The 25,345-nt window shown below is 43.8% G+C and overlaps 1 protein-coding gene across 5 annotated transcripts in view; it reads left to right on the top strand.

Moving 5' to 3' along the window:
- The window catches only part of CCDC14 (coiled-coil domain containing 14), an 81,098-nt gene that overhangs the window by 6,091 nt on the left and 49,662 nt on the right, over nt 1–25,345 (top strand). Inside the window, exons 2-8 of one of the 5 annotated variants that reach the window (XM_029605234.1) lie at nt 3,032–3,087; nt 12,043–12,118; nt 13,730–13,802; nt 13,926–14,033; nt 18,651–18,857; nt 18,985–19,079; nt 21,154–21,715. In XM_029605234.1, the coding sequence (XP_029461094.1) occupies nt 3,032–3,087; nt 12,043–12,118; nt 13,730–13,802; nt 13,926–14,033; nt 18,651–18,857; nt 18,985–19,079; nt 21,154–21,715 (1,177 nt within the window). Of the gene's footprint in view, nt 1–3,031; nt 3,088–12,040; nt 12,119–13,729; nt 13,807–13,898; nt 14,034–18,650; nt 18,858–18,984; nt 19,080–21,153; nt 21,716–25,345 lie in introns of those variants that run through there. The other 4 variants (XM_029605233.1, XM_029605235.1, XM_029605237.1 and 1 more) reach the window with 4 other exon arrangements.

The raw sequence follows: 25,345 nt of genomic DNA, 5'->3' as shown, positions 1-25,345 counted from the left end.
AAGTACAATTTTTTAACTGTATGTGTACAATTCTGGTCGCCGCATCTAAAAAAAGATATAATTGTGATGGAGAAGGTACAGAGAAGGGCTACCAAAATGATAAGGGGAATGGAACAACTTCCCTACGAGGAAAGACTAAAGAGGTTAGGACTTTTCAGCTTGGAGAAGAGATGACTGAGGGGGATATGATAGAGGTGTTTAAAATCATGAGAGGTCTAGAACGGGTAGATGTGAATCGGTTATATACTCTTTCGGATAGTAGAAAGACTAGGGGGCACTCCATGAAGTTAGCTTGGGGTACATTTAAAACTAATCGGAGAAATTTTTTTTACTCATCGCACAATTAAACTCTGGAATTTGTTGCCAGGGGATGTGGTCAGTGCAGTTAGTATAGCTGTGTTTAAAAAAGGATTGGATAAGTTCTTGGAGGAGAAGTCCATTACCTGCTATTAAGTTCACTTAGAGAATAGCCACTGACATTAGCAATGGTAACATGGAATAGACTTAGTGTTTGGGTACTTGCCAGGTTCTTATGGCCTGGATTGGCCACTGTTGGAAACAGGATGCTGGTCTTGATGGACCCTTGGTCTGACCCAGTATGGCATTTTCTTAGTTTCTTATGAAGGATCCTATCTCTAACGTACCTATTTCCTCATTTCACTTCTCTTGCCTCTAGGGATCCATGGTGTTTATCCCATGCCCTTTTGAATTCCTTCACAGTCCTGGACCTCACCATTTCCTTCTGGTAGGACGTTCCATGTTTTCACCACCCTCTCCTTGAAGAATATTTCTTGACATTCAGTTGGAAACATCCTCCTGGAGCTTCATTTCATGACCTATAGTTCTCCTTATTTCTTTCCAGTAGAAGAGGTTTGTTATTAAAATTGCATCATTTAAGCCATCTGAAGGTCTGTATCATGTCTCGCCTGCTCCACCTCTCCTCCAGGTATACATATTTAGGACCTTCAACCTCTCCTTGTAAGACTTTTAGTGGAGACCCCCCACCATTCTGGACCATCTCCATCCTATCTCTGTCCCGCTTTGAGATTCAGTCTCCAAAACTGTATACAATTCTCCAGGTGAGGCCTCACCAAGGACCTGTACAAGGGAATTATCACCTCCTTTTTCTTACTGGATACTCCCCTTTCTATGCAGCCCAGCATTCTTCTGGCCTTGGCTATCGCTTTGTCACGTTGATTTTTCATCTTCAGATGACACTATCACCCCTAGGTCTCTGTCTTGCTCCATGCACATCAGTCCTTCTCCCCCCAGCTTGTATGGCTCCTTTGGGTTATAGCTCCCCAGATACATGACTCTGCACTTCTTGGCATTAAACTTTAGCTGCCGTGTTTCAGACCACTCCTTCAGTTTCTTTAAATCTCTTTTCATTCTGTCTACACCTTCCGGAGTGTCCACTCTGTTGCAGATCTTAGTGTCATCCACGAATAGGCAGACTTTACCCTCTATTCCCTCGGCAATGTCGCTCATGAAGATATTAAATAATACGGGTCCTAACCCAAACTCTGCGGCAGACCACACTCAACACAGTACTTTCTTCTGAGTAGTTCCCATTGACTATCACACGCTGTCTTCTGTCTGACAACCAGTTTGTAATCCACACCATCATCTTTTCACTCAATCCTAAACTTCTCATTTTGTTTACAAGCCTTCTGTGCGGCACCGTATCAAAAGCTTTACTAAAGTCCAAGTAGATCACGTCTAGCGCTTTTCCCTGATCCAATTCCTTAGTCCAAAATGATAAGGGGAATGGAATAGCTCCCCTATGAGGAAAGACTAAAGAGGTTAGGACTTTTCAGCTTGGAGAAGAGACGACTGAGGAGGGATATGATAGAGGTGTTTAAAATCATGAGAGGTCCAGAACGGGTAGATGTGAATCAGTTATTTACTCTTTCAGATAATAGACTAGGGGGCACTCCATGAAGTTAGCATGGGGAACATTTAAAACTAATCGGAGAAAGTTTTTTTTCACTCAACGCACAATTATTTGTAACGAGGTGGGGTACTTTAAAAATGTTCATAAAGATCATATACATAAATAAACATTGCAGACATCACTCTCTGAGTGCCCAAATTTAGGTTCCTATTTTTACTAGGCCTCTAAAAAGTGGGCAGGGATAAAGGGAGAGATCAGGCGAAGGGAATGAAGATAGCGTTCATTGCTGATTTCTAGGATTAGGCATCTAAATTTAGGCCCATGAATAACAGGCCTTTAGGTGCCTATTCTGACCTCAGTCCCGTAAGTTCAGCTGAAACTTCACTTAACTTTAGAAGCCTAAAACTTAGGCACCTATGGCAGTCGCACAGCTTTTTTTTTTTTTTAATATTGGCCTCACGGTAACTAGCGCACAGCAAAGAAAGCTGAACACTAGTTAAGTTCTAGCATTAGCCGATGTCTGCAATCCTAGACCATTACTCTTAACATGGATTTTATGTAGCATCGCCCTTGCACTTCATTGTAACCATGGAAAATCATTATTATTTTGGCTCATAAACCTTGAGAACTGCGGCTTATTGCTGTGAATAGGCTTGTGATATAGGGAGGGAGTACATCTTTTAGAAAGGTTGCTTTGTTTAAAACAAAACTAAACAAATGGAAAAGGCAGTGAAACTTCTTGGGAATTCTTCCACTTATTCCAGTTGAATGTTTTTGTTTTTTTTTTTCCCTGTTCCTGTCTTTTGTACTTTTCCTAATATTCTTGGAGTTTATATTAAAATTAATAAAATATAAATTAAAAAAAAGAAAAGGCAGTGAAACTGAAAAAACAGTTCATATGGGAGGGAAGCAAGGAGTGCAGCTAACAATAGCCATCATAATGTTCACTGGAAAAAAGAGAAATAATAAACTGCTACACACTGAAATGTTTCCTGGTTATTGTCTTTTATATTCCTGTAAGAAAGGCTTAGCTAAAGTTTGCTATTAAATTTAGTATAATTTGAATTAATTTCTCTTGTTATAGTATAAAAAGTTTTAATAAGCCAAATGAGCTAATTTTTTTACATTACCCAATAGGTTCTATCTTCTGGAAGGTTAACAGGACCCACTAAATTATCCAGTGGGAAAAAGAGGTAAGAGTTTTTTATGTAGTTTTTCTCCTCAGCTTGATTTTGAGGAATTAATTATCTACAGCTGTACACATTAAGCATGGAAAAGGTACTAGGGATGTGCATTTTCATTACAGTCGGTTTCGTTTCATAATTGCCTGCACTAAACATTTAGAGGCCAATATTGGAAAAACCCCTTAACTGGATTACTTATCTGGCTAAAGTTAGCTGGTTGTTATGAGGAATATTCAATGGGATAAACATCCTGCTGTATATCCCCAAATCAATTTATCCAGTTAACCAAATTACTTTTTGAAGCTTAACTGGCTGTGTTTAAATATCTCCAGTTAGGTTTCACAGTTGTCCTGGATAACTTTAACTATCAAGTAGCGATTGCAGAGGAAAAAAATAAAAGCTTCTGAGTGGGCGTTATGGCCTGATTCCCCACCCGAATGAAACAAAGTGTTGATCTTGTTGGCTGATCCCCTCTCCTCAAGCCCCTCAAAATATGTATAAAACATTGCAGGCCTTTGGGTCCAGAAACCTTCCTCCTCCCCCCCCACCCCTTCAAATGTCCAAACAATAATTAAGGGAAGGATCGCAGCATAAGGTCATCCTGCCTCCCCACCCCCACAAAAAAATCTCTTATGGCAACCGAGAGCTCAGAACTAGCATCTGGGTAAATAGCACCCATACTCAAAAGTCAGCATTTTTCTGGATAACTAAAAAATTTACTTTTGAATGTTGGCCCCTTAATGTGTGCTGTTTTGTCCTTTAGTGTGTGCTATTTGAAAATAGCATGTGCTAAAATGAAACAATTGAAACATGTCACCTTGCACATCCCTAAAAGGTACTGAGGGTTTCTTGGGACATCAAAGGACACACGTGTTCCAACAGCACAGGAAGCAGAAGGGGCTTTTGACTGCCTTGTTCAACATTTGTTGCTCATGTTTTATCCATTTAATTATATATACATTATGCAATAAAATATTCCTTTCTCCTATGCTTCTCACCATGCCATAAGTTTCTCTTTCCCAAGTGATAATGTTTGAACTGAGTCAAAAGTGTTTATCAGCTTGCATTTTTACTAAGAGGCTTTCATCTGAAAGTAGTGCTATAGTTGGGGTGATTTTCCAAATGACGCACACATGGTTAGAAACTACACGGGCACTTTTAACATGTAGTCTTTATGCAAATGTTCAAAAAAAGAACACCCACGTCTCTCTTTGAAAATTAGCAAGCGCAAAGCATATGTGGTAAGAGTAGATATATACTCTGCACCTACTATTTGTGTGGCCAGCCGAGCAGGGGCAAAACAGCACATACACAGTTGAAAACATCTGTGCTTTTACTATTTTACCCTCCACCTTCTGGCCTAAACTCATTCACATGAATTCCTCTTTAGAATTTTCCTAAAAATCCGTGCATATCTTTAGCCTCATTTTGAGACAGGCAGCTTTCAGTTGAACAGTTTAACCCAGGTAAATACCATTTTGAAAACTGCCAATATGTACATTACTTTTATTTTGGAAATTTTCAGAGAAAACAGTCTTCCCCGCCACCATCTATAGCATATTGATAAAAAACTGGCATCACAGGTGAGACGGATGCACACACAGCACCCCAAAGCAATCCCTGAAATCATGCTGTATGCTTTTGTGAAAGCTTACTGAATTCACTTTGCAGCTTATTTACTAAAATGCATTCCTGAATATACACAGATCAGTCCACACAAGCGGGTTTATTCATCCCTATCAGCAGATGAAGGTAGAGAACAAAATTTTGGGCACTGCCTCTTCAAAAAGACAACCGTGGTTCACCAATGATCTTAGAAAACTCAAACAGAGCTTAAGACAGAAAGAGAGTAAATGGCGCAAAGCCCCTTGCCCCAGAACTCTATCCACCTATAAACTTGCTCTCCACCACTACAGGAACTCCACCTTAAGATCAAAAAGGGATTTCTAGCTCACAAGATCCACGACCTTGTCTTCGACACGAAAGCACTATTTGCCTTCGTATCCAAACTAACACAAACCAACACACCAGATATCCCTAACAACCAAGCACAATGCAAAGCTGACGAACTGGCTCTTTTCTTCTAAAGTAAAATCTCCAACCTCCTAACGCAACTGCCCCCTAGCCCCACCTCTCCTATTTCATATCACCTCCTAAACAAAGGAATCTCTCTTGAATTGTTTGAACCCATCACCGCTTCAGAGATCCAATCGAAAATGAAACCTTCCTCCCATCCCTTCGACCATATACCAACTAAACTTCTCCTGCTAATACCTGACACCATTTCTAAAACACTGGCTGACATCATAAATTGTTCATTGTCTCGGGAAATCTTTCCGGAAGACCTTAAACAGGCCTCTCTCAAACCTCTCCTAAAGAAACCAAATCTGGATCCTAAAGATCCCAACAACTTCCGCCCCATCTCCAATCTTCCTTTTATAGCCAAGATCATGGAAAAATTAGTCAATGCGCAACTCTCTGATTACATTGAAGACCACAAAATTCTGTACCCCACCCAATATGGGTTCCGTAAAGCATTAAGCACCGAAACCCTACTCATATCCCCGACAGACCACCTCATCATGGGCCTTGATGAGGTGGTCTGTCAGGGATATGAGTAGGGTTTCGGTGCTTAATGCCCAAATTCATACTTTTACTGCACGAGGCCTTCCTGGCTAGGCAGGCAGGTAAGTGCGGTGTCACAGAAGGCCCGATGGGTTTAGCAAAGTGGGGAAAGGTCCCCCTAAAGGTTCCATGGGCCCACGAACTTTGCCTCCCGAGGGACAGCTAGCAAGATTGGAATCGGACTTGGAAGATTTGGATGATTTTAAGCAGGAGGATGAGGTTTCCTCGGAGGCCGATCAGGATGGGGACCCGATTGGGGGTCCCCCTCTGGATCCAGGGGGCTCTAAAACTGAACAGGGGACCTTGGAGGGTCCGGAGGCTGAAGACAATGATCCACGGGTCATCCGGCTTTTCAAGAGAGAGGAGCTTCACCCGCTTATACCTCAGGTATTGGAGGAGCTGGGGATTAAGCTCACCCTGGAGGATTCAGATGCTGAAGGGGTTAAATCGGTTCTGGATGGCCTAAGGAGACCCCCCCAGTGCTTTCCCAATTCAGAAGAAAATCCAGAAATTGATCAACCGAGAGTGGGATTCCTCCGACTCGGGTCTGCGAGTTGGCAGAGCGATGTCCAAGCTTTATCTGCTTCTGCAGGACCATCTGGATGTTCTCAAGGTCCCGAAGGTGGATGTGGCAGTTTCGGCAGGCACTAAGAAGACCACTATTCCGGTGGCTGGAGCTTCCGCTCTGAAGGATGTTCAGGATCGGAAGTTGGAAGTGCATCTCAAGCGAGTTTTTGAGGTCCTGGGGCTCGGCCTGCGGGCGGCGGTATGTGCAAGTCTGATGTAGCGGGCCTGTTTGTGTTGGATCCAGAAGCTGCAGGAGCAGTCTGCCTCCAGGACTCTTTCCCCAGTCCAGGCGGCTTGCCTGGAGGCAGGAGTTGCCTATGGTGCGGATGCCTTGTATGACCTGGTAAGAACCTCGGCCTGCGCTCCTGGTGTCAGTGGTGGCGTCCAGACGACACTTGTAGCTACGCAACTGGTCAGCGGATCTGTCATCAAAATCGCAGCTCTGTAATCTGTCCTTTCAGGGGAAACTGCTGTTTGGTGAGGACCTCGATCATCTGATGAAGTTGCCGGGAGAGACAAAGGGCAATAGGCTGCCAGAGGATCGAAAGTCTGGCCAGAAACCTTTCTCTTCTCGGCCTCGCTTTTGGGAGTCCAGACGTTTTCGTCAGACGAGGCCCTCGGGACCTCTGCCCCAAGACAGTCCTCGCTTAGGCAACAGTCCTTTCGAGGAGCTGGAAGGTCATCTAGAGGCGGATCCACCCAGGGTGAGGGTGGCAATAAGTCCTCACAATGAGATCCGGCAGGTCCACTCCTTGTCTCTGGTAATTGGGGGCAGACTGGCCCGGTTCTACGGGGAGTGGACCAAGATTAATTCCGACCGGTGGGTGTTGAGCGTGGTGAGAAACTGCTACGCCTTAGAATTATTTTGCCCACTGCAGTCGATCTTTCTGGAGTCGCGTTGTCTTTCCCAAAGCAAGCAGGTAGTGGTCCAGGAAACGCTTCAGCTCTTAATTCTGGAGGCGGTTGTACCGGTGCCAGTGTCGGAATGTGCCCAAAAAGGAAGGCACATTCCGACCTATCCTAGAACTGAAGAAAGTCAACCAGAGTTTGAAGGTATCACGTTTTCGGATGGAGACGTTGCGCGCCATAATTGCGGGGGTATGGGGAGTAGAGTTTTTGGCGTCTCTGGATCTCAGAGACTTATCTGCATATCCCCATCCGTCAGGAGTACCAGACGTTTCTCAGATTCATGGTTCTGGGACAGCACTATCAGTTTCAAGCACTGCCTTTCGGGCTGGCCATCGCCCCGTGGACCTTTACAAAGATGAATCTTCCGAGTCCTACTCACCACAATCTACAAAAATATCCATGGACTGGCCCCACTCCATCTACAAATAGCTCTCAAAAAACACTCCTCCAACAGACCCATTAGAGAAGCGTACAGAGAATATCTACAGGTACCACACGCCAATACCACCCAACATATAACATTGAGAGATCGGGCCTTCTCCACAGCAGGTCTCCCACTATGGAACTCAATTCCCTTAGAATTACGACAGGAACCATGTCTTCCAACCTTCAGGAAAAGACTTAAAACATGGCTGTTCAAGAAAGCCTTTCCAGACCCTTACTGATTCTCTTCCATCAAATGCAGCAAGACTGATCATCATCCATTAAACTGATCCAGACATTACCAATCACTGCAACGTTCTACTTCTTGTTAAACTTCTATCTTTCCTCTTCTCTACTCCCAGTTAGAATCATCCCTGTTTTATTGTAACTTATTTTATTTTTCTTTGCACTTGTTATAATTTTGTAATGTAAACTCTCATGTTATAGTTATGTACGTTATAATGTATTGCTCACCCCTTGTTTTATGTAAACCGACATGATACGAACTTCCGTGAATGCTGGTATAGAAAAACATAAATAAATAAATGATGGTGGTAGTGGTGGCGGCGCTGCGACAGGAGGGATTGCTAGTGCATCCGTACTTGGACGATTGGCTGATACGGGCGAAGTCATTAGAGGAATGTGTGCAGTCCGTGGACAGAGTTCGGTCGCTCCTGGAATCTCTAGGCTGGGTTATCAATGTGCAGAAGAACCATCTGGTCCCTTCCCGTTCCCTTGAATACTTGGGAGCCTATTTTGACACCCAGCGGAGCAGAGTGTTTCTTACTGATGACAGGGTGAACAAAATTCAGGGGCAGATAGCGCGTCTGCTTCGTCTACAGGTGCCAAAGGTCTGGGATTACTTACAGGTCCTGAGCTCGATGGCGCCCACATTGGAACTGGTGCCCTGAGTGTTTGCCCATTTGAGGCCTCTACAGGGAGCCTTGTTGTCCTGTTGGAATCCTCTGTCGCAACAATATTTCCTGCCCCTGGCTCTCATGGAGTCGGCCAGGGCCAGTCTGGCCTGGTGGATGTCACGGAACAAGCTGGAGAAGGGGTGCCTCTCGAGGTCCCGAATTGGGTGGTGGTCACCACGGATGCAAGTCTTCGGGGCTGGGGGGGCAGTTTGTCTGGGCAGGACTGCTCAGGGCCTTTGATAGACTTCGGAACATACATGGTCCATCAATCGCCTGGAGATGAGAGCAGTGCGCCGAGCTCTGGAGCAGTTTCCACCCTTGGTCCGCGATTGAATGGTGCGAGTTTTTTCTTGGACAATTCGACCATGGTGGCTTACATCAACTGCCAGGGGGGGAACCAAGAGTCCCATGGTAGCGCAGGAGGCTCAGCTGCTGTTCAAGTGGGCAGAGCTTCATCTCGAAGGAATCGCCGTCTCCCATGTCGCAGGAGTCGACAACGTCCAGGCGGATTACCTCAGCCGGCAGCAGTTGGATCCGGGGGAGTGGGAACTCTCTGAGGGCCTGGGATCTTCTCTGCAAATGGTGGGGAACCCTGCAGTTCGATCTCATGGCAACGAGTCTCAATACCAAGATGCAAAGGTTCTTCAACCGCCGGAGGGAGTCCGGGGCGGTGGGGTTCGATGCCCTCGTATGTCTGTGGCCGACCGGAGTTCTCATGTACATCTTTCCTCCGTGGCCACTGATAGCAAAGGTACTCGGGCGTGTAGAGGGCCACGCGGGGTCATTGATTCTGGTGGCTCTGGAATGGCCCCGCCATCCGTGATTCGCAGATCTGGTGCGGCTGGCAGTGGATGGCCCGCTATGCCTGACCCATTTACCGGATCTCCTGTGTCAGGGTCCTATATTTTCCGATCGGGAGGATCGCTTTTATCTCTCTGCTTGGCTTTTGAGAGGAGGTGATTGTGCGTGAGGGGGTATTCGGAACTAGTAATTACCACGTTGCTCCACCTGCTACCTCTTTAGCCTATTCCAGGGTATGGAAGGTGTTTGAGACCTGGTGTGGACAACAGGGATTGCACCCTCTTCAGGTGTCGGTGTCCCATATTTTGTCTTTTTTGCAGGTGGGTTTATCCAAAGGATTAGCCCATAGTTCCCTTCGGGTCCAGGTTTCCGCTTTGGGTTGTCTCAGAGGGAGAGTCCAGGGGAAGGCCTTGGTATCCCATCCAGTTGTGGTTTCGTTTTCTATGAGGAGTCAAACATCTCCGTCCACCTCTGTATCGCATTTGTCCGGAATGGAATCTTAATCTCGTGCTATGGGTCCTTTGCGAGGATCTGTTCAATCCTCTGAATCGGGTATCTTTGAAGATCCTGATTCTGAAGACTGTCTTTTTGGTAGCTATCTGTTCAACTAGAAGGATTTCGGAATTGCAGGTGCTTTCGTCCCGTGATCTGTTTCTCCCGATATCGTCCGATATGGTGTCCTTGCATACGGTACCTTCGTTTCTTCCTAAGGTGGTATCTGTTTTTCATGTAAACCAATCAGTGGAGTTGCCCAGGTTTCCGGATTGGGCTCGGGATCCCTCGATGGGACGAGAACTTCATCTTTTGGATGTGAGACAGGTGGTATTATGTTACTTGAAAGTCACTAACGCTTTTCATCGTTCTGATAATTTGTTCGTCCAGTTTAGGGGAGCAAAAAAGGGTGAAAAGGCATCTAAGGCTTCTTTGTCTCGTTGGTTGAAAGAGATGATCTCTGCAGCTTATGTATCAAAAGGAAGAGCGGTTCCAGTGGGTCTTAGAGCACATTCGACTCGAGCTCATGCGCCATCCTGGGCCGAGTGTCAGCTGGTGTCTCCCCAAGAGATCTGTAGAGCCATGGTGTGGTCTTCATTGCACACTTTTACCAAGCATTACCGTTTGGATGTGCGGCCCCGGAGGCGGCCCCTTTTGGAGAGAGTGTTCTTCGAGCAGGTCTTTCGGGTTCCCGCCCAGTGTAAGAGGGCTTTGGTACATCCCGCTTGTCTGGACTGATCTGGGTATGTTCAGGAAAGGAAAATTGGTTCTTACCTGCTAATTTTCGTTTCTGTAATACCACAGATCAGTCCAAAGGCCCACCCTAAGGATCTCTGCCAAAAGACTGCTTGGTCTTCTGCTGTATTTATTTACAAAGCAGATTTGCCATTTTTTGGCTTCAATTTCTAGGTTTAGCATTTCTGCATGGTTACCTAGTTGGTCAGAGGTATCCATGTTGGGAGCCTCATTCGCTCTTTATTTTTTCTTATCTTGGCTTGGGTATCAATTAATACTGAAGGACTGCAGGTGGCACTCTCGTACATGTGTCAGTGCCCAAAGTTTTGTTCTCTACCTCCATCTGGTCGTAGGGATGAATAAAACCTGCTTGTCTGGACTAATCTGTGGTATTACAGGAACGAAAATTAGCAGGGAAGAACCAATTTTCCTTTAGCATACAATAAATAGCTGCTTTAATATGTTAATATGTGTAAATGGTAACACATGCTGTTGTGTTAACATTAATGCAACAAAAAAATCCCAACATGTAACATTTGAAAAATATTAATTAGTTAATGCATGCAAAACAGCTCTTTAATATTAAAATGGGTTACTACAAACTTATACAATTTGCATTAACCTTTGGCTAACATATTGGGAAGTGTTGTGTAATTTCTAATGTTAGCCAATGCTGGCTCTGATCTTCCCTTCTCTCAACCTCCCAACTCAGAAGGCCCTCGTGGTGCAAGATCTCCCTCCCCCACCTCCCATGTAATTCCCTGCGTGCTCACAAAGACCCATTGGCAAATCTTAGCCCTTGTGGTCTTAAGATCCCTTCTACCTTCTAAGTCTTCACAAAGACCCACTAGTGGTGCAGTCTTTCCCCCTCCCAATGTGATGAAGTAATGTGGGCTAAGGCCCTTCTCAACATACAGATCAAGAGGCTCCAGGGCTGAGACCCTCTCACCACCTGACCTTTTGGAAGTCTTTGAGTTTTAAGTTGTAGGCAGGCGAAAGCATTTTTCTCCTCTCCTGCTGCTGCTGGATTTTAAAATTTATTTATGTATTTAACATTTTTTTAATATACCGAGGTTCTAGAGACAAAATCACTAAGCACTTCAGTTTACAGACAACAGTTGAAATGACTGACGTGAGTCTTACAGAGAACAGGAAGTAAGAACTGGGATATAAAACAATTAACTTGTAATGACATAAAATCCTTAAGTAACAGTTAGTAAAGATTGGTAGTCAAAATGGCACCCAAACTCCCTTGTTGCTGTATCCTGCAAGTGTAGGGATGAATGGGGAGTTTCAGTGGGATGGGTGAGAGGAGGGATGTGTGGATGAGTGCAATGGGGGTTGGGGGAGGGAGGGGAAACATGGGTATTGACTCTGGTCAGTTTGGTCCATCTTGGATCCTAAATTTTGAAGGTCTCCTATATCTGGACCAGATTTTCCAGGCCTATAAATGCATGTTTTAATGAATACAGTAATTTTTAATTTGGCATTTTAGGACTGCTGTAAGAAAGGTGTCTACTTCTTCTGTGGATTCTGGTTACTCTCTTTATTCTACTGATTCTGAAGATCAGGTAAAGCAAGCATGCTCTGCATATTCAAGAAAAATGTCAAAGGATGGATGCACAGCAATGAAACTGAACTTTCAAGGAAAATTCTTTCATATCAGAGAGCAAATAATGTAAATGATAGCTTTAGCTGGACAAACTCTAATCCTTATTTATGTGACAGTTCTCAAAAGTTGTACTTTGTGAACATTGATTTCCTATAAACAGATGATCTTTATGGTAATATAATACTAAGTATAGTGTCAGAGGAGAAGTGTGTCTCATAACAATTTTATGATTTGCAAGAGACTCTAATGATATGGTAATCATCTTAGAGGTAATTTTAATGAAAACTTGTTAAGCAATTCAAGGTCTAGTATCGGGCAGCAAGCATGTAAATACATCAGTAATGCTCAAAGTCCAATTTATATTCCACACTTGGGCCGTGTTTCCCAGATAGCTGTGTCAGGAGGGACGGGAATGGACAAAGGGTCTTCAACACAAGCGTTTCTCATAATCAGGATGATGCAGTATGGTGCGCTCGACTGAGCGTACCATTAGCCCCCGTTTCGCCGCGCTACTTTTACCCCTTATTCAGTAAGGGATAATAGCACGTGGAAAACGCGCGGCGAACCCCCCCGAAACTAATAGCGCCCGCAACATGCAAATGCATGTTGATGAGCCTATTAGTCCCGTGCAATCCAGAAAGTAAAATGTGCAGCCAAGCCGCACATTTTACTTTCATTAATTTTGGCCAGCACCAGGCAAGTGTACAGAAAAGCAGACTTAATATCCGACTTAATATCATAGCAATATTAAGTCGGAGGCCCCAAAAATTAAAAAAAATTAAAAATCGTAAAAAAAAAAAAAAAAAAAATTCGCCTCGCGGGTTGGAAGACGGACGCTCAGTTTTGCCAGCGTCCATTTTCCAAACCCGTGGCTGTCTGCGGGTTCGACAACAGACGCTTGTAAAAGCAAGCGCCGGCTTTCAAACCCGCTGACAGCTTCCGCTTCTGTCAAGGAGGCGTTAGGGACGTGCTAGTGTCCCCAGCACCACATTACCACGGGCCCTTGTTTGAATAGAAAATCGTGCGCCCAGGAGAGTGGGCGCTTGCCTTGGAGCGCCGGCTCTCCCGCGCATTTTACTGTATCGGCCCGAAAGAAACTCATAGGACATGATCATGTCCTTGCTGCCCGATACTAGACTTGAATGAAAACTTGTCAAGTAATTCAGTTACCTGTAAAATGATTACCATATGATTGTCTCTTGCAAATCATAAACTTGTTGTGCAACATACTCACTGTTTTACATTTATGTGTTTTGCCTGGTCTCCACTATCCGCATGGTTCATGTATCAAGTATTACATAAGTTAATGTCCTTGGTGACAATCACTTTAGGCTTAGACACATTGGTCTTGTTATCTTGGCTACTAAGTGCTTGTTTACTGCCATTTATCTATAGCTGTAAAACACAACTATAATGTATTTGAAATGAAATCAGATAAAATGTATATTGTAGTATCCAAAATGCAAATATATTAGTCATTTACCAGCATATTGATAACGAGAATCTGCAGTCTATCAGCATTTGATTTCTGCTTCTTGATTTCCAATTTATTGTATTACTATATCTGCAGGTTGTAATCATTCATAAAGGACTTGATCGCTGTGCAGCCTTACTGCAGGATATTTTGCATAATGATGTCGGAGGCACGTGAGTTATTAGTTCTTTACTTTTGAATTCTTATTTATTTTAGTTTATTTTTTTGTTAATGCCTTTTGTGCCAAACAATCTTTTTACTTTAGATACTGCAACCTTACATCCAAATCCAGGAAGAAAAATTTCTGCTAAAATCAGTTCCAAGTCAGCAGCAGGTAGAGGAAGTGTCTCAAAAAAGAAAATACAGAGGAAAAATGCTGCACACGTACATAAAGAAATAGGTAAGAGCTTTTTTAGGTTTAGTGTATAGTAATCGGGTCATAATTTTATTAGCACCGGGAACAATTTTCAAAGCGTTTAGGCTCCTAAATTAGCTCTTTTGAAAATGTACTAGGGCCAAGTTCCTAAATGTAGGCTCCTAGTTTCATGAGGCTCCTGAGTTTAGAACCCTAAAAAGTGGGTGGCTATGGGGGCGGAGTTAGGACAGAGGAATAAACCTAGGAGCATAGCACTGATTTTCACAACTAGACACCTAATTTAGGGACCTAAATCTAGGCAAATAAATAGGGCTAAATTTAGGGTTCTAACTTTATATGAATTTTCAGCTGAAAACATAGGCACCTAATTTACCGTATCATTCTTCAAAATGTGTTATGGCGTTAACTCATGCGTTAAGTGCCATTACACATGGTGCAATGCAAATTTTTTAAAAGGGATTGGGGAGAAGTCAGGGGCGGGATTTCCATAAAAGTGGGCTGGCTTTGCACTTTGCAAAGCCATAATGCACGATATCGCACAGTTTTAACGCCAAAAATAACTACACCTTTTTCAATAGCATTAAGCTGTGCGATATCGTGCGTTATGCCCATAATGCAATTTGTGAATTTTTGGCAAATTCCGTTTTGGGCGTTTTTAGGCTGAGGAAGGGCCTGAGATGTGGGGGAAGGGTGTGAGATATGAGAGAGAGAGGAGGGGGGGAGGAGAGAGAGCGAGAGCCTCTGGGGGTGGCCCATAGTAAGCAGCTATTTATGCTACTATTAGAGGCCCACCTAGTAACCCGAGGTGAGGTTTAGGTAGCAGTGTAGGGGTTAGGGGCCACTTTTACATGCAGAGTGAGATGTACGAACAGAACAGTGCCCTCTTGTGAAGATTTGGTGTACAAATCTGATCTGTGTGTGAGTTTTCTCACTCTGAAAGACACTAAGAGTGTTATATTGCTTGCAAGAATTCCCTTTGAAAATTACCCTCCCTGTATCTATGGGACAGATGCTTAGTATATCTGACCCTAAATGCCTTATTGCTAATGAATTTTACTGTGTGCACAAAGTTAAGAGACAAGGTGGTGACTAGGTCACTGTAAGCATGTGAAACAGTGCCTATATTTCCCCTTAAACTATTGCAGGATCCTGCCTGGTCCAGCTTAATTCCCCTTGAGAGAGAGATCTGTGGGTGGGGCCCAACAGGGGAGGAATAAGAGCTAGGATCCAGGTGGGGATAGTCAGACCAGGCCCGGGTCTCCAGAAGGAAGGCAACTCCTGTTGAGTAACGCTGTCCAAACATTGAACTGTGTTGAAGCTGAGCTGTGAGTACTGACGGAAGCAGTACTGAACTGTGAGTAATTGAGTACATTGTTCTGGAGGGAAGGACAGTCTACTGTTGTTTTTGTTTGTGAAGCTACAGAGTTTTAATTAAGGCTGGAGTCAGACTGAATTTATATTTCTAGGCCTGGGGATCACTGCTTGGTTCCTAAAAGCAATACAGGAGTATCCTGTAGCCCATGGGTTACAGCCTGTTTCTTTGTCCTCTCTGGGGAGGGGCAGTGCTAATGCAGATTTCCACTTATTACCTTAATGGGATCAGAGGAGCTCAAGTAAGACAGCTATTTAACTCAAAATCAGACATTTATTTTCAGACTTACTGCTCAGAATAAAACACACCACTTATGTCAGAAACTTTTATATTACAATTCTTAACACAGCAAATATTTATAATGAATAAAGCTTAGCATTTATTGGTGAATTAGAGTACTATTAATAAGCTAAGCTAAATATCCCCATAACTTTGGAAGATACTTTCAGTCTCACCCTGGAGCGGTCTCTGTGGCTGAGCCAGGAAAGACTCTTTAGTTCACCACCATGCAGTACTCTCCGAAATGCTGAAGCTTGTCTGCTAAACCGTACAGAGGGGCAGTGAGTGATGGCTTGGGTGTCATCTTCGGGTGTTAATGGATCATCTTCTGCTGCTGCTTCCTGAGCCCCCTCTCCTATGCTGTTTTTAAAAGCCAGGGGGATCACATGATGTGGGGAACAGAGGAGGCTGCTTTCTCTCTCGGCTCTAGGTGCCAGGTTCCTGCAATTCAACCCCTGAAGGACTCTTACCTGATTCAAACTCCTCTTTTGAGTTGGACATATGTCCATAGTGTGATTCATGCCAAAATCGCCATCAGGTATACCGGCTAAGCCAGGGAGAAAGGAGAGAGAAAAACCACATGGCACAGAAGTTAAGGTGGTGACCGCACCGGAGCTTACAGAGGCTCACCCAACAGCGGAGGAAATGCTCGCTAAAATTAGAGGCAGTCAGCGCTGCTCTAGATGAGAAACTTGGTGGTATTTCTGAACAAATCTTGGATTTAAAAATGACTATCTCGGAATTTAACCCATGTATTGAACAGGCTGAGGGCTGTATCTCCCTCCAAGAAAATGTCCGAGGGACAGCGCATCTTCGGATCTGTCAGATCAAGAGGGGTCTCTGCGGCTGGCTCCTGATCAGGGTACGGATGGGGATCCGGATGCCCAGACTCCGCCGACGAAGCAAATGGGCTCCCTTCCGGTGGAGGGGGATGACCCCAAGGTGATTCGCTTGTTTCGAAGGGATGAACTGGGGCCCCTAATTCCGTTCATCCTCGACGAGCTGGGAATTGAAGTCCCTCAGGAGGATTCCAGGTTTGGGCCTAATATGGATCCGATGATGCTGGGTCTCAGAGGTCCAGCGAGGTCATTCCCATTCCACTTGTCGGTGTCTTATCTTCTATTTAAGGAGTGGGACACTCCTGATTTGGGGTTGAAGTTTAGTAGAGCTATGGATCTTCTCAGGGTGCCTAAGGTGGACGCTGCTGTTTCAGCGGTGACAAAGAGGTTGACTATTCCGGTGACGGGTGCCACAGCCTTGAAAAACTTGCAGGACCGCAAGTTGGAGGTACATCTCAAGAAGATTTTCGAGGTATCAGCTCTCTCTGGGTACGGGCTGAGATCTGCAGCAGCTTCACTCAGCGGGCCAGTCTCTGCTGGGTCCAAGATTTACAAGCATCTGTGGAGCTTACTGATGCCCAGACACAACAGGCTAGGAGGTTGGAGGCTGCGGTGGCTTACAGTGCGAATGCACTGTATGACCTTTTATGGACCTCAGGGAAGACGATGGTCTCCGCGGTCTCAGCACGTCGACTCCTATGGTTGCGGAATTGGTCGGCGGACGTATCCTCCAAGGCGCATTTGGGCTCTCTGCCCTTCAAGGGAAGATTGCTGTTTTGGACAGCAGTTGGAAGATATGATCAAGTCGCTGCCGGAAGACAGGCCTCTGACGAGAGGCTAGTTTCCGCAGAGAGTGAGATTTCGGGGGAATCAACATTTTCGCTCCTCGTTTCGTCAGGGACAAAGCCGTCAGTATACAGGCAACCCAGTCCTTTCAGGGCCGGCGGCCCTTCAGAGAAGGAGCCCCTCAGGCGCATGGGGGCTCCAAGCCCTCACAATGAAGTGAGGCTTCTCCACTCCTCTGTTCCAAAGATCGGGGGCAGGCTGTACTTATTCCTGGAGGAGTGGACCACGGTAATGTCGGATCAATGGGTCCTAAGCATAATCGAACACGGCTACACTTTGGATTTTGCACGGCCAATCCAAGACCGCTTCATGGTGTCCCCATGCGCGTACTGTCAAAAGAGGCAAGCGGTACGAGACACCCTGCAGCATTTGCAGGCTCTCGGCACCATAGTTCCGGTTCCTACTGGAGAGCTCAGGCGCGGGCATTACTCCATCTATTTCATTGTGCCGAAAAAGGAAGGAACTTTTCACCCCATTCTCAATTTGAAACAGGTCAGTCGGGCGTTGAAGGTGCCTCGTTTTTGGATGGAAACTACGCTCTGTGATAGCATCTATACACAAGGGGGAGAGTATCTGGTGTCACTGAACCTGACGGAAGCTTATCTGCACATCCCCATCCATCCGGATCACCAGAAATTCCTACGATTCGCGATCCTCGGACACTTCCAGTTTTGTGCTCTCCCATTCGGCCTCGCAGCAGCACCCAAGGTTTTCACCAAGGTGATGGTGGTGGTGGCAGCGGTTCTTCAGCACGAGGGCATACTGGTTCATCCCTATCTGGACAACTGGCTGATTCGGGCGAAGTCAGAAGCTTTGTGCGAGGCCGCGGTCCAGCGAGTCCATCAGAGATTGACTTCCTTAGGCTGGGTGGTCAATCCTTGGAGTTCCTGGGGGCCAGGTTCAATACGGTCTTGGGCAAGGTTTTCTTACAGAAGAGAGGCTTTCCAATTTGGTTTCCCAGGTGGATTTATTCACATCCATGCCATGGCCCAGCGCCTGGGATTACTTGCAGGTTCTGGGGTCGATGGCTTCCACTCTCGAGCTAGTCCCGTTGGCCTTTGCTCATATGTGTCTTCTTCAGTCTGCGTTGCTCTCCCGCTGGAGTCCGCTCTCCCAGCAATTCCAGTAAAACACATTCAGATGTGCATACAGATGAATTAGCCTTTAAATGTTACAGTAGGAATTCTAACATGAGTGCATAGTCTTTAGAAATAGTACTGATTGGAAGCTGCATTTCGGCCTTTAGAACGGTAGCTGCAGGGGCTAGAAATAGCAGTTGTTACAAACAAGTATTTGTTGTTTCAGTATTGGAGAGAAAAATGGACCTGGGTGTACCTACTTCTCAGAAAAACTCAAGTGCTGTGCAGAAACAGGTTCATCAGACAATCCAAGTCCCATTCTGCCAGCGTTCTCCTGTAGTTCATCCAGCACTGTGTGAGCATGTGCAGACTCAGATGTCTCTGCTGAGTAAGCAGCTGTCACAGACTAACTGTAATGGAGTCTTTGATCATGGTAAATATGTCTGTTAGTTTTCAGTTTTGTGTTGTGCGATTTTATCTGTTGCTTGAAAGCTGTGAGGTATTTTAAGACCTCATTGCAATTTTAGTAATGCCAGTTTTCCTTGTTACTTTAATGATAGGATCTCAAGGTGCTACACTCTTCAATTATCGCTTAGCTACATCCACACCAGCTCTTTCCCCTCAGAATTCAGAAAATCCTTTAACAATTCAACCTGTAAGTATATTTGCTTAAAATAAAAGCAAGGACATTACTCTCTTTGTATGAATTAGTTTATTCAGTTGAATTTTAGTGTATACATTTTAAAATAAATTGTGATGTGATCAAGTGTAAATGGCTGCTGCATATATGAGTGGATGTGGAGATCATGCATAATTTCAGAATGTAGCTAAACTGCTAAAAATATCAAGTAAACATTGTAAAGTCGATTCTTCCTATACTGTCATATTGTTTGGCAGATTTCTTTAGGGGAAGGGGTAAGTCAGTTTACAAGCTTTGGGTTGCCTTTGTGTGACTTCTGTCTAATGTTCAAGTCATATTTGCTCAGTTTAGTGATTTTTAAAAGTCTATTTTTTATTTATTTTTTGTACGCATAATAAAAAGTATTTGGTAATTTGGATGAGTTTTATGGACTGACATCACAATGCAACACATTCCATTATTCATCTGATGGCGCCTCCTAAAAGAATCTTACTCAGTTTTGCATTCTGCTGATGGATGTATCACTGGTGGGATGCATCAAAATACCATGGCATCAGCATGCTTATAGCTCTGTTGGCTTTAGTGAAGCCTGAGATGCCTTAGATTCAGGATGCTTTTGAAATTGCTGGCACTGTAAGTCATTCAGAACTTGCAAGTTAAATTTTTTCTATGATATTAAAAATCACCATGTAGTTACTGGAGATGGAGAACTGTCCCATGCAACATTTACTTCAAGAGTTTTTACTTCAGTTAGCAAACCTAAAAGTTAAAATAATAATACATTTTTGTTGATTTATTTGTATACATGCACAGAAACAACTTAATATGTGTAGGTAAAATCTATTTAAGTATCTAATATTTGCTATTTAATTTTCATTGGGAATGATGGCAAAATTAAAATTATGCTAGAATTTTTGTGGTTAGAATGTTGTAAATAGAAATGAATCATTTTAATGTACTGTAGGTAAATATGAGCTAATATTACAGCTCGAGCATAAAATGTGTATATTTTTTAAATGAATAATGCCAACATCTGAGTCTATTCAAAACGCAGCTGCACAATTTATCTTCCTCCAATGCCATTACAAATGTATGATACCATCCCCTTGCACATGTACCTTATCAAGTCAGTATGTTGGCTCCCCATTCATTCACATATACGTTCGTCTTTTCACTTATCAGCTCCTCATTACTTCTCCCCTCTCAGCTCCCACGATACCTCTTCCTCATGCTCTCTGTTCATCAGATAAGCTGTGAATCTATGCCTTTCTCCATTGCCAGAACTTAACTCTGCGCTTTTGAGTTTGTGGCACCGTATGCTTGAAACAACTTTTCTGAGCTGGTGCATCATGCTTCCTCTCTGGCCATATATAAGTCCTGCCTGAAAGCCTACCTTTCTGAGGTTGCTTTTAAACCCTGGCTTTTCCAGAACATAGCTTTTGTGATTCTTCTTCTTCTTTTTTTTTTTTTTTTTTTTTTTTAAACCATCATCACAGTAATAAATGCATTTCCTGAAACCTTTTTTATTGTTTGTTTATGTATATGCGGGGGAAGGGTGTATGCGTAATTTTCAAAAAGGTTTGTGCATGTAAACAGCTTTTGAAAATTATCCATGGGGGGTTTGCGGAGGGAAAGTATGCACATAACTTGATTATGCACATACTTTTCCTCACACTTGCAATAATGTTGAGGGGCAGGGAAAGGATTCCCATGCATACGTTGGAAAATCAAAAGTATGCGTGTAAATTTACATGCAAAAAGTCACCTTTCCTGCTTTGTGTGTGTGTGTGTGTATGTATGTATGTATATATATATATATATATATATATATATATACATATATACATACATATATATAGAGAGAGAGAGAGATATGCTGGCACAACCTGGATTATTCAAAACAGACTTATGTGTATAAATCCACTTTGAAAATCTTGGCTAAAGTCTGCAGGTCTTAACTAGATTGGAAACTTCACAGAGCAGGGAGTCTCTTATGTGTATCTCTGCAGCACTGCATACATCTAGTAAAATTTAACTGTATTTTTCCTTCTCTTTTATGGATGGATGTTCCTTTGATGCGTATAATCAGTGCGTGCCACAAGGAGGTGGAGTTACTTCAATCCCTGCTGGCCCATCTTCTGTTAGCACAGTTTCTCAAGCTCAGGGCATGCCTACAACCTCTGCTGTAATGTCATACATACCGGTGGCTATCCCAAATAATCCTGCAATGCCCTTTTTCCTTCAACCAATTTATGAAACAGAAACAGTAATAAAGCAAGGAAACCAGGAGCAAAACTTCAAGGCAGCAGACCTGCGTCAGCATATTCATGGCTATCCGAACCATCTACAACAGCATACTGATGAGAGCCAGATGGCTGATCAGAATATGTACCAACATCACAATCCAGTACAGCATGAGAACCTGGCTTCAGAGAAGGAGGCATATGCTTGGGGGCAGAGCGAGGGTACTTCCAGTGAGGAGGACAATATAAATTTTGTGGATATTACTCCAGTAAGGGAGATAAGTTGTCAAACCAGTTTTGAGCATAAAGTTCAGAAGCACAAAAAAGCAAGCCCCGAGAAGACCTTTGAAAAAGTTAAAACTGTAAGATATCTTCTAGAAGAGATCAAGGCACTGGTAGGAGATCAAGGTAAACGCACTTTTCTTTTAATTCTATACTGCAACTCAGCCCTTATTTGATGAAAAGTTAAGCAAGTTTACCATGCATTTCGTTTGAATTTCAGCAACATTCAGGGTGAACTATAAAATGAAGCAGAAATGCAAGGTAACTGAGCCTTTCTGTGTGGGTCCACCATTCTAATCCCTCTCAAGATGGTATTGACTGAAAGTCTGTTGCCAGGGAATTGTAAATAAGATTATTAGCAGGTGTCAACAAAAATTCAAACATAATTTAAAGCTTTAAAGTTCTTCCCAGACTTCATTATTTCCAATATGAAGGAGCAAGGTGTGCTTTAATTGAAGGTAAGTGCTTTAAATAACAGATACACACTGTCATTTCCATGTAGTTATATCATGATTTTAAAAAAACCCACAATCAAAGAAAATACTGGATATGCTTTATTGTGATCAGAAATAACTTGTCCAAGTGCCTGATTCACTAAGGCTTTTCTCTCATTCTGTGTTGATGGGGGGGAAAAAGAAATGAGCGAATCAGGCCCCAAGAGTACACCCAGTTTTTCCTTATATACACTATAGAAACATAGAAACAGAAATGACGGCAGAAGAAGACCAATCGGCCCATCCAGTCTGCCCAGCAAGCTTCACACTTCTTTTTTTTCATACTTATCTGTTTCTCTTGGCTCTTAGTAACCTTTGGTTCTATTTCCCTTTCACCCCCACCATTAATGTAGAGAGCAGTGATGGAGCTGCATCCAAGTGAAATATTAAGCTTAGTTAGGGGTAGTAACCGCCGCAATAAGCAAGCTACACCCATACTTATTTCTTTACCCAGACTATGTTATTCAGCCCTTATTGGTTGTTTTTCTTCTCCCCTGCCGTTGAAGTAGAGAGCTATGCTGGATATGCGTGAAGTATTAGTTTTACTTCTCCCCTGCTGTTGAAGCAGAGAGCTATGCTGGATATGCATTGAAAGTGAAGTATGCATTGAAAGCCACATTAACTATCAACAAATATTGAATAAGCCTAATAATTGGTAATACCTATAGCCTTTGGCCTCTCCGTTAATTTTACATACTCTTACCCTCCCTTGGGTTTTGTTTTGTTTTTTTTTAATTTGGAGATGGCAGTCCTCCAACCTTCTGCTTCGTGAAGGTGGAACACCAACCACTGGCCACTGGCATCCCGCTCCGTGAATGCATCTGTGGCTACTGCCACTCCGTGCAGTGTTTTGCTGCCTCCTCTTTATACACGTCCTCTAGACCTGATGGACCTTATCTGTTTCTCTTGGCTCTTAGTAACCTTTTGATTCTATTTCCCTTCTACCCCCACCATTAATGTAGAGAGCAGTGTTGGAACTGCCTCTAAGTGAAATATCTAGCTTAATCCTCCTTAAAGTCCCTCCAAATGCTACAGAACACTGTAGCCAGAACCCTCTCCAACGCTCATAAATACGACCATATTTCCCCTATACTGAAGGACCTACACTGGCTCCCTATTCCCTCCCGCATCCTCTTTAAATCCCTGACCATTATCCATAAAGCCTTATATTCCCATCACTCCAACTGGCTGGTAGATTCCCTCCAATTTGCCTGCTCGAATCGACCGACAAGGACCACTAACAAAGGGTCCCTCCATGTGCCATCCCTAAAGAAAGCACACCTCACAGCTACAAGGGATCGGGCGCTCTCCATTGCTGGACCTATGCACTGGAACTCACTCCCAACCCACGTCAGACTTGAACCTTGCACCACCAAATTCAGAGCCCAGCTCAAAACCTGGCTATTCAAACAAGCCTTTCCCCAACACCCTTGATGAATATTGAATTGTGATGGATCATGACCTGAATTTGACTATGAACTTGTTCTTATGACATTATAGTTCACTTGTTAATTGTTTCTATGCTTCTCTGCTCTCCTATTGGTTTTTTGTACCCCCTACCCTTCCCCTGTTACTTGTAATTTCCGTTGCTTTTGTTCCATGTAAACAGAGGTGATGTTTCGACTAACACTAACATCAGCATAACATCAGCATAGAAGACTCTTTAAATAAATAAATAAATAAAATAAATTAGTTAGGGGTAGTAACCGCCGCAATAAGCAAGCTATACCCATGTTTATTTGTTTACCAAGACTAAATAATTCAGACCTTGTTGGTTTTTTTCTGTATATAGATCTACTTTTCTTCATTCCCCCTGCCATTGAAGCAGAGAGTTATGCTGAATATGCATTGAAAGTTAACTATGAGACTTCCTCCCCTGCTGTTGAATCAGAGATCTATGCTGGATATCCGTGATGTAGCAGTCTTTCTCCCATGCTGTTGAAGCAGAGAGCTATGCTGGATATGCATTGAACATGAAGTACCAGGCTTATTTGGTTTGGGGTAGTAACCGCCGTAACAAGCAAGCTACTCCCCGCTTTTTTTTGTGAATGCAAATCTTTTTCCACGTTTCCTCTTGCCGTTGACGCTTAGAGCAATGTTGGAGTCGCATTAACCATATGTATGTTTATTGAATAAGGGTATTATCTCTAGGCAGTAGCCGTCATTCCCGCGAGCCACCCACTCTTCATTCACGTCCTCTAGACTTTATGGATCCACAGTGTTTATCCCACACCCCTTTGAAGTCCTTCACAGATCTGGTCTTCACCACTTCTTCTGGAAGGGCATTCCAGGCATCCACCACCCTCTCCTTTAAGAAATACTTCCTTACATTGGTTCTGAGTCTTCCTCCCTGGAGCTTCAAATCGTGACCCCTGGTTCTGCTGATTTTTTTCCGACGGAAAAGGTTTGTCGCTGTCTTTGGATCATTAAAACCTATCAAGTATCTGAAATTCTGTATCATGTCACCTCTGCTCCTCCTTTCCTCCAGGGTGTACATATTTAGATTCCTGTTTAGAAGCCTGTTCTCCGTTGAATTAGCCAGAACGCATGGGTGAAGTCATCTGAGGGTGTATGGACTCAGTTCTCGGAGCTTAGTAAAAGTCTTACTGAGCTATGTGGGAGTTCTTGGGTGTGCCTCCTCCCTCAGGAGTCCCTCAGTCTTTCTTCATCTGAGCTACCACATGAACATGTTGTCCATCTCTCTCTTAAGATTTTGTTTTGGCATTTTCCAGTGGAAACTCGTGACCAGCCGGTCCCAGCCTGATGGAAATATTTTTCCTACAAATGACCATTCTTCCAAAGACGTCCCTTCTGCTCTTTTAACAGTCATCCAGCCCCTCCCACTCTTCAGCAGCTGCCCAATGGAGGCTGTCAGAGGGAAAAGTGTCATCTGAGGGCCCAGCGGTAGACAAAGCCTAAGCCTGCGATCAGTTTTTGACATTTTTGAGGACTGTCTCCTCCCATGGGGGGAGGGCCCAATGCGTCCTTTCAGAATGGATCCGTATTATCAAGGACAGGTGGGTCTTGAAAATTATGGAACAGGGCTACCGTTTACACTTTTGCCCTCCTCAGACCCAATGGATTTCGGTCTTTGGCTCTGCTGCCTTTTAATCTGCTCAACTGCGGCCAGAGTTTGAGTCTGTATTTCAACAGAAAGTGGTAGAGCTTGTCCCTTCAGTGTGGGTAGAGACTCTGTTCTGGTTTTCCCTAATTCCAAAGAAGTCCGGGAGATTGAGGCCTGTTCTGGATTTATGGAGGGTGA

Source organism: Rhinatrema bivittatum, chromosome 6 (assembly GCF_901001135.1).
Source record: "Rhinatrema bivittatum chromosome 6, aRhiBiv1.1, whole genome shotgun sequence".
NCBI classification, from domain to species: domain Eukaryota; kingdom Metazoa; phylum Chordata; class Amphibia; order Gymnophiona; family Rhinatrematidae; genus Rhinatrema; species Rhinatrema bivittatum.
This window is presented reverse-complemented; position numbering and strand designations above follow the sequence as displayed.